The sequence below is a fragment of the Chiloscyllium plagiosum genome, chromosome 3, assembly GCF_004010195.1.
Source record: "Chiloscyllium plagiosum isolate BGI_BamShark_2017 chromosome 3, ASM401019v2, whole genome shotgun sequence".
In the NCBI taxonomy this organism is placed as follows: Eukaryota; Metazoa; Chordata; class Chondrichthyes; order Orectolobiformes; family Hemiscylliidae; genus Chiloscyllium; species Chiloscyllium plagiosum.
This window is the reverse complement of record NC_057712.1, coordinates 136,220,332-136,230,340: the sequence shown is the minus strand read 5'-3', so window position 1 is coordinate 136,230,340 and position 10,009 is coordinate 136,220,332. Positions and strand designations below refer to the sequence as shown.

Sequence of the window (10,009 nt, the reverse complement as noted above, 5' to 3'; positions counted from 1 at the left end):
ATGTGGCAAAGGCAAAGGAATTGGGAATATGGGATGGCGTTTTTAAAGGGGGCAGGATGGGAGGAGGTGTAATCTAGTTTTTTTTGTCGGCCGGGGCAGTGTAGTGGGTTGGGCTTCGGATTAGTATGACAGGGCAAGATCGAGGGCCTGTACTGCGCTGTAATGTTCTATGTTTAGAACAATGGCAGACATTTTAAAAAGATGGTTCATGGCTTACAACAAAGATGTATCCAAGTGAGAAAAAAGGATTCTAGGAAGGAGATAACCCATCTCGGTCAACCAGAGAAGTTAAGGACAGCATTAAATTGAAAGAAAAGACATAAATGTGGAAAAAATGAGTAGTAAGCCTGAAGGCTGGGAAAGTTCTAAAAACCAACAGTCAGCAAGGAAAAATATAATGGAAAGAGAAGATCAACTCTGAGAGGAAACTCGTGAGAAATATGAAGACTGATAGCAAGATCTAAGTACATAAAAAGCAAGAGAAGCCAAAGCGAACATAGTCCTTTAGAGAATGGAGCCAGGAAATGGGAGAGGCTTTATCTAATTGCTTGGAGACAGATGGCTTTCCAAAGTTACTAGATAATAAAGGAGAATAGAAAATACACCAAATCACTCCCCAAAGAGAAAGTAATAGGGCTAAAGACTGAAAAGTCTTCTCGATCTGATGGGATTGGATCCTCTGATGGTAAACCAAGTGGATACAAAGGGAGTGAATGCCCTGGGAGTAATCTTCTAGGACTCCTTAGATTCTGGAAAGCACCCAGAGGATTTCAGAAACTGTCAATGTAACACATTTTATGTAAAAAAAGGAAGAAGAGAAAAGAATACGTAACAATAGGCCAATTAACTTAATGCTAATCATTGGGAAAATGTTTGTCTGTAATAAAAGATATAATAGCAAAGCACTTTTAAATGCAGAATATGATCAAGCAGAGTCAGCATGACTTCGTGAAGGGAAATCATGCCGAACAAATTTGTTTGAACTCTTAGAAAGGTAACAAGCAAGATAGATAAAGGGGAAGCAGTAGATGTTATATATTTTGATTTCCAAAAGACATTTGAGAAGGTACCATACATAAGGCTATCAAATAACTTTAAGAGACCATGTTATTGGAGGTAATATACTAACCTGTTTGGAGGATCAACAAACCAATACAGGAGAGTTGGGGTAAGGGGGACATTTTCAGGATGGTAACCTGTAACTAGTGTGCCACAGGGATCAATAGTGGGGTCACAATTAATTACAATAAATATTAATGATTTGAATAAGGAAATCTAATGTACTCTAGCCAAATTTGCAGATTACATTCAAATGGGTGGGAAGGCAGGGTATAGATGCGTTAGAGAGTTAAAATCTGGCAGATGAATATAATGTTGGAAAATATGGGGCTTTGGACTCAGGTCAGTTTGAACAGGGAAACGCTGCAGAAAACTACTGAACAATGGGAAGTTGGAGTTGCTTTCCAAGAATCACAAGCATCCAAGGTTCATTGAGTAATAGGCATGTAATGTTGGCTTTTGCACCTCCCCCCCCGCTTCCTAGCAAAAACACAATCCCTTACTCCCAATTCCTCCCCCTGGCCCAGGAGGAGCAATTCCACTCCCAAGGCATTCCATTGGCATCCTATTTCAGGAACTGCACTTTCCCCTCCCATGTGATCAGACACACACGCCAAACAACCCAGCCGACCACTTCAACTCCCCCTCCCACTCCTCTCAAAGACCTTGAAGTCCTGGGTTGCCGCTGCCACCACCAAATCCAAGCCACCCAACAACTGGAAGAAGAATGCCTCCTCCTCTGCCCTGGGACTCTTCAACACTCAGCATCAGCATTGACTTCACCAGTTTTCAAATCTCCCCTCTCCCCATCTCATCCTGGATCCAACGGTCCTACGACTTGGCACTGCCTTCTTGACCTGTCCTACCTGTCCATCTTCTGTTTCATCTATCCGCTCCACCCTTCCCACCGACTTATCACTATTATCCCCCACCTGCGTCCAACTATTGCTTTTGTAGATCCAGCCCCCTCTCAAGCCCAGCCACATCCCCTATTTATCTCTCCACCCCCCTCCCCCCTCCACATTTACTGATGAAGGGCTTATGCCCAAAACGTTGACTCCTCTACTCCTCGGACGCTGTCTGACCTGCTATGCTTTTCCGGCTCCACACTTTTCAAGTCTTTCTTTCAAAGGGATAAAAGTAGTGACATTTTGCTAAAACTATACAAGGTACTAGTAGGCAACAACTGGAGTATGATCATAAAACCAAGAACTGTGGATGTTGGAATGTTCTGACAAAGTATCCCTGGACTTGAAACATTTAATTCTGCTTTCTCCTCTCAGATGCTGCCCAACCCACTGAGTTTCTTCTGCAATTTCTGCTCTTGAACTGGAGTACTGTGATTTTCTGAGATTGGAGGCAAACCAGAGAAGGTTTGCTAGGCTGATCCTGGGTATGGAGTGTCTATCTGATGAGAGGATTTAGTTGGTTGAGTCTGTACTCCTGTGGGTTTAAAAGAAAGAGGTGACACGCCAGTCTCGTAAAAGTCTTGACAGGTAGATGAGGAAAAATTGTTTCTCCTTGTGGCAAGTCGAGAGAGCATAAATTCAATAAGGAGTAACAAGTTTAAGTCCCAGATGAGGAGATATTTCTTCTGAAGGTAGTGAATGTGTGGAATTCTTTACTGCAGAGGATTTTTGAGGTTGACTATTAAGTGTTTTCAAGACTGGGGGATGCACATTTTTAATCGTTTAAGTTCATGTTAGAGGAAATAGCAGGAAAGTGGAGTTGAAGATTACCAGATCAGCCAGGATTTCACTGAATGGTGAAGCAGACTTAGGTCAATTGAATGACCTAGTTGTGCTCCTACATTTTATGATCTTATGGCCCTTGGAGGTTTGTTGATCATATGGTTGATGAAGCACTGATCCCTGTGGTATTACATTTGTATCCTCCAGAATTGAAGAGCTGAGAATTAGTTTAAATATGTGTAATAAACTTGAATAAATTTGGAACTGAGGACACTCCATATACTTCACAACATGTGAACAATTTTGTGTTAGGGAATAGTGTTAATGTTTTCATTTGCTGATGATATGAAACATAGACTCTCACTATGTTGAGGTGGTAAAGAAAGTTTCAGAGTAATTTAGACAAGTTGAGTGAGTGGAGAAAAGCATGGCAGTTCCAGAATGATATGGATAAATACAAAACAAAAACTGGAATCACTGATGTGGCTCAGCAGATCTGGCAGCATCTGTGGAAAGATATCAGAGTTGAAGTTTCGGATCCCATGTCCCTTCCTTAGAATGGAGTGCTGAGCTTCTCCAGCATCCACAGTTTTTTTTCCGCTGTTTTTGTTTCTGATCTCCGGCATCCATAGTTCTTCTGGTTTTTATTTCAATAAATATAAAGTTGACTACTTTTGATATGAGAGACAGAATGACAAACTATTATTTACATGGGAAAACAATGTATAAAGGGTGTTCTGTCATCCTGGACGTTGAAGGTAAGTGGACAGGTGCAGAAGTTAGGAAGCCAAATGTTATGTATTGCAAGAGGGTTTAAGAATAGGAATAAGACAATCTTACTCTAGCTGTACAGGGCCTTAGTGAGACTGCACCTAGACTTCTATGTGCTGAGAACAAATAGAGGGAGTGCATTAAAGGTGAAATATTGTTGACGTTTTAACAGGGACTTCTTATATAGGTATGTCTAGAAGATGAGCTTCATTTCCTGATTATGCAAATTTAAATATCTTAATTCAGTTTTAAAATGAGTTACATGAGGACCATTGCTTCATATTACCCAGATTTCTCTTTCATCTCAGAGTCTACAAACTAGTGAATATGCTAATCTCATGGTTTTGAATTTAAAGATAGAAATTACAGTTGTTAAATTATTAATGTAACTGAACATCAATCTCTCCACATGGAGCCTTTCATTACCATAGAAGCCCTATAATGTGGAAACAGGCCATTGAGCCCAGTAAGTCTACACTGACCCTCTGAAGAGTATCCCACCCAGACTCATTCCCCAACTCTATTGCTGTACATTTTTCCCAGACTAATGCCCCTAGTCTACACGTCTCTGAACACTATGGGCAATTTAGCATGGCCAATTCACTTCACCTGCACGTCTTTGGATTGTGGGAGGAAACCCACGCAGACACGGGGAGAATGTGCAAACTCCACACCGACAGTCGCCCAAGGCTGGAATTTAACCTGGATCCTTGGTGCTGTGAGGCAGCAGTGTAAACCACTGAGACATCATGTGGCCCTTATTTGGCCTAATTCAGTTTTAGATTAGATTAGATTAGATTACTTACAGTGTGGAAACAGGCCCTTCGGCCCAACAAGTCCACACCGCCCCGCCGAAGCGCAACCCACCCATACCCCTACATTTGCCCCTTACCTAACACTACGGGCAATTTAGCATGGCCAATTCACCTGACCTGCACATCTTTGGACTGTGGGAGGAAACCGGAGCACCTGGAGGAAACCCACGCAGACACTGGGAGAACGTGCAAACTCCACACAGTCAGCCTGAGGCGGGAATTGAACCCGGGTCTCTGGTGCTGTGAGGCAGCAGTGCTAACCACTGTGCCACCGTGCCGCCCACTTCCATTGATGGCCACTCTGCTGTTGAGTGTAGTTTGCTGTCAGTGAAGTATCTCTTGTATAAATTGATTAAATGTAACTTTTTCATTGTTGACTTTTTTTTGAGTTTATTGTGTGAGATCAGCAGGACCCACATTATTGCTTGCTCAAAGATGTAAGAACGATTTAAGCAGGCATTATGCCTTCCTGTTGCTATGTTAGGAATCCTAACAATCATGGTGCTATCCAAGAAATCATTCTGTATAAGTTAGTCAAGTTCCTGATCTGACAATGGGTTTTACCATAACTTGCTGGTGGAAGATTTGGCCTTGCCCAAATTGAGCATTTGCTAATTTGGTATGTTGTGTTTTCCCTTTGCCTTGCTCCCTGTGCTTTTCTCTCCAGTTTTCAATAAACCTGTTCAGGACATTACCACCATCATCTAACCCCACTGGGGCCGAATTTGATCCAGAGGAAGATGAACCTACACTTGAAGCAGCCTGGCCACATCTCCAGGTATGTCCAGTATTGCAGGTCATGGATGTGTGGCATTATAAAACAAAATTGGAGGTGGGTTTCTTCAGAACAGTGGAGGACATTTGGAAGTTGCTAATGTGCTCATTACATGTAAAAGTATTCCTGTAAAGTAGCATTTGATATGAGAGTTTTAGCATTGATACTTCTTCTGTCAATTTCTATATTTACACATTGCTATTCAGTATTGCTGGTGCCATTGCTCGTATGCAACCCAAACTGATGGGAGAGCAAGTGATCTCTCCTTTGCCAGCTGACAACTTGATCAATCTAGACCATAATCATTAGATTTGCGTGTGGTTTAGAGTAAGTATAATTTTTTTATCCAAATCTGCCTGGCAGGACCACACTAAGTCATTCATATTTGCAGAGATGGGAAAGTATTCTGTTCCTGGACAATCCTTAACCTTGCACAAGTCAGAAAAAGCCTTGTCTCAATATAATTGGCACTTTCTGTATAGGCTGAAGGCTATTTAGCGCAAAGATCATTTGTATATATCAAGTTATTCTTTTTCTAAAAGCATTCATTTGAGAATCTTAATTTCACTCAAGCAACTAAAAGGCTGATGTATATTAACTGCTGCCCCTCCTCTTTCCAGCTTGTCTACGAGTTTTTCCTGAGGTTTTTGGAGTGTGCTGATTTTCAACCAAATGTAGCAAAAAAATATGTCGACCAGAAATTTGTCCTGTCGGTGAGTTGACCCAACATCGCTTGCCATGAGAAAGCAAAAGCTTCAGTTGTGTGACAAGATGGTGCATTGAGTTATTTGTGTTTGTAAGATGTGGTTTCTGGTGCCTCTAAATTTTAACTATGGAAAGGAATTGTAGGGCTTCAGCCACCTTTCCCCTTCATGAGGGGAAAGGGTCATCAGTCAAGACAATAGCTGACCATCAAAGTTTTGAGAGTAAGGTGTTTTCATAATATGAAGTCTCAATATAGCATGACTTTTTAAATATTGAACACGAAAGTAATTTATTCTGTAATAATTAGTACAAAATGTTTTGACTTAGGTCCACTATGCATGCTTAAGTGTGCAGACAATGGCTGAGCAAGTCTGTTTTAGTTTTGCTAAATTGGACTATTCCCAATCTGAAGATAGTGTTGTAAGTTTATTAATTTATTGTCCTTGTAAAGATAGTTTGTAATCACTTCTGACTTTGGTATTGAATGCTGCAGGTTAATCTGTCAAACCTTTTACTTCATTCAAGTGGCTAAAATTGAATCAAAATAGATTATTAATAGAAATGTTAGTGGAACTAACATTCTGTAAAATGGTTCAATGTACATTTGACAATACAGACTGATGGTTTCTTCATGTGCACATAGCACTCACTAGCAAAGAATAGAAATCAAACAATCATGACTGGTTTTGTTTCTATTTCTTCTCACAGCTGTTGGAATTGTTTGATAGTGAAGATCCAAGGGAAAGAGATTTCCTCAAGACTATCCTTCATAGGATCTACGGCAAGTTTCTGGGCTTGCGGGCGTATATCCGGAGACAAATAAATAATATCTTTTACAGGTAATTGTATCTAACATTTATTCAGGAACACCTGAGGATTAATGCAGGAAATGGTATAATCTGTTTTGAGAGTTGCAACAGCACATTTTGTTGATGGGATACACTGCTGCCAATTGTATGATTGGTGAAGGAACCGATTGTTGAAGTTTGCAAACGGGATGCTTTGTCCTGGATAATGTTGACTGAGCTTTTTAAGTGTTGATGGAACATCAACCATCCATGCAAGCAGGAAGTATTCCACAAATAAGAGTTGTGCTTTGCAAATGGTAGACAGGCTTTAAGATGTTTGATGAGTTACTCGCAGCAGAATTTCTTGCTTTGGCCTGCTCTTGGTAGCAGTATTTATATGTCTAGTCCAGTTTTAATGTTGATCAATAACAACTCCAAGGATGTTTTCAGCAATGGTTATGTTATTGAATGTCATGTTGTTAGATTCTGTCTTGTTGGAGCTAGCTATTGTTTGGCACTTTCCACTAATTAATGTTCAGCAAGGGTTTCTTTGACACAGCTCTGTTTTAGCTAATAAAATTTCCATCTGGAATAAATGGAAAATGTTTAATTCATTTGGTGGACTTTGAGAGCATGTGTGCAGTCATGAAAATGATATTTGCAGAGCTGCAGGGGTGGAATGTGAGGGTGAGATTTGTGAACCCAGCTCATGTAAAGTGGCCATCAGCAATCATAAATGGTCTCCCAGTCTGAAAGAGTTGACTTTTTTGTTTTCTTTACTAGGTTTATCTACGAGACTGAGCACCATAATGGAATTGCAGAACTTCTAGAAATTTTGGGCAGGTGAGTGGTATTTTGGTCAAACTGATATATATACCTAGGTAAATTGAAAAGATCATTAGCTTAGGCCATTACTGGCTGTGTCAAAGTAAAATATCAAAGAGCAGTTTCATAGATAACAATGCTCATAGGTCTGGAAAGGGCAAGGTTTTGGGATCAGGTCTTATGGACCTTTGGGTAGGAGGAGGGTGGAACTGTGGTCCTCTGACTCTTCGGGATAGTTAGAACTATGGTGTGAGAAGAGGATGGGTTGGCTCATGACCAGAAGGAGGAGGTTGGAGCAATGCCCCACTGGCTGACCAGATCCTGGGGCAGTGGAGGAATGCAAAATTTAGTTTTCCCGAAATTGTATTAGAGCTGCACCTGTTCTACACTAACAGCTGTGCCTTATAATTGGTGGAGAGGATTTGAGGCCTTGACAGCAGAGGAGAGTAGCTGGCCTCTGGTTAAGTTTCTTTGCAGTCAGTGATGAACTGCAGCATAATATTCATAATGGGATCCTGTGATGTCATAAAAGTCATGGGAAGATGGTCACTGTCTGGCTCTTGTTTGCAAATGTTTCTTTCTTTTGTGAAGCTTAGACTGGATGTTCCCCAGATCTTGCTACTTATGAGCATTTATTTTCTAAGGAGTTGCGAATGGTATTGAACACTGCAGTCATCGACAAACATCCCCACTCCTGACCTTATATTGAAGGGAGGGTCCTTGATGAAGCAGTTGAAGATGGTTGGGCCTAGGACACCACTCTGAAGAGCTCCTGCAGCAATGTTCTGTGTCCCAGTGGACTGAGTCATTTTTCATCTATTTAAAACTGAGCATCTCGGAGAAAGTCTTAAGGAGCCACAGAGAAACAAAAGGAAAATATATTGATTCTGAAGAGATTTCAGTAAGAAATTTACATGTGTGATGAATTAGTGTGGATTTGAAAAGCATTTGTTGGGACACCGTGAGTAATCCATGTTTGAATCTGCTTGGCCGAAGTAGCTAGTGCATATTAGGCTAATAAAGTTGGTTCAAGCTAATTCTCAGTATGATTCCCCGTCCCCAAAAAAAACTTCAGTCAACTAAATAGCATATCAAGTAAATGGGAAATATTTCTGCAATTCTGCTGGCAGCAGTAGGTGCCAGAGAAGCAAGACTTCTTATTCATGTGAGAAACTTCTGAAGTAGTATTCATAATTGATTGTCAGCTTGCTGATTTGTACATCCCAAATAGATATGACAAAACTTGATTGTGTCATGACTAGGCATTAGGGTAGAGTTTTCAAATGAGAAAAGACTACAGAACGGGGATCTGAGTGTTCTTAGCCATGGATCAGAAAAAGCTAGTATCCAAGTTCAGCAGGTAACAGGGAAAACAAATGGAATGTTGGTTTTTATCTGAAAGAAAATGGAGAAAAATAAGGAGTTGCTAAAACAGTACAAGGCACTAATCCGGCCATAGGTGGAACACTGAACAGTTTTGGGCACTTTAGATAAAGAAAGATACAGTGGCATTGAGGGCCACCCAGAAAACATTTGCTTGACTGATACCAGGTAGGAAGAGATTTGTCTTTTGAGGACAGATTCTGTAGATTGGGCCTCTACTCATTCTCATGTAGAAGAATGAGAGTTGACTGTGTTAAATCAAACAAGATTCTTAGAGACTTGACAGGGTAGTTGCAGAAAGGTTGTTTCTCCTTTTTAGGAGAGTCTAGGACCAGGGGGGCATAATATCAAAATAAGGGGCTGCACGTTTTAAGGCAGAGATGATAAAGAATTTCTTTTGGGAAGTAAATCTGTAGAATTATTAAAAACCGAAGCTGGGTTGTTAAATAGATTGAAGACAAATATAGATTCATTTTTATCAGTAAGGGAATCAGCAGTTATGGGGAAAATGCGGTTCAGCATTATTTGATCAGCCATGATCTTATTGAATGGCAGAGTAGACTGTATGAGCTGAAAGGCCTACTTTTTGCTTCTATATCTGATGAACGCAGTAAATATTATTGGCCCATGTTAATGCGAATATAGCCACTGTTAGTGGTGGAGTCTTCAATACTCCCTTCCCTGACTTTGTCTAAACAGTTGTGCAGTGGTTTTTCTTTCTGCCTCTCACTGATTCCTGATGTTTCCCTCTCTCTTGTCTTGCTCCCCCTATTGCCTGCCTCTCTTTAACAACCCCATTCCTTCCTAGCATGTCGCCCTCTCCCACTTCCAAAGGATCTTGAATCTTTGGAATTCACTACCCCAGGGTGTGATGGATGCTGGGACATTGTGTAAATTTAAGGATAAGGTGGGCAGATTTTTAAGTTAGTAATGGGTTGAAGCATTATGGAGAATAGACAGACTTGTGGAGTTGATGCCAAGTTGAGATCATGATTGTATTGAAGGTGGAGCAGGCTTGAGGGGCTGAATTGCTTAGTCTTGTTTGATTAGATTCCCTACAGTGTGGAAACAGGCCCTTCGGCCCAACCAGTCCACACCGACCCTCCGAAGAGTAACCCACCCAGACCCATTTCCCCCTGACTAATGCACCTAACACTACGGGCAATTTAGCATGGCCAATTCACCTGACCTGCACAT

General features: G+C 41.0%; 1 protein-coding gene across 3 annotated transcripts in view; it reads left to right on the top strand.

The window, feature by feature from the left end:
* The window catches only part of ppp2r5d (protein phosphatase 2, regulatory subunit B', delta), a 141,433-nt gene that overhangs the window by 76,061 nt on the left and 55,363 nt on the right, over positions 1–10,009 (top strand). For all 3 annotated transcript variants that reach the window (XM_043687399.1, XM_043687401.1, XM_043687400.1), the window contains 4 exons: positions 5,004–5,114; positions 5,732–5,824; positions 6,525–6,655; positions 7,388–7,447. In XM_043687399.1, coding sequence (XP_043543334.1) covers positions 5,004–5,114; positions 5,732–5,824; positions 6,525–6,655; positions 7,388–7,447 — 395 coding nt within the window. The remainder of the gene's footprint in view (positions 1–5,003; positions 5,115–5,731; positions 5,825–6,524; positions 6,656–7,387; positions 7,448–10,009) is intronic.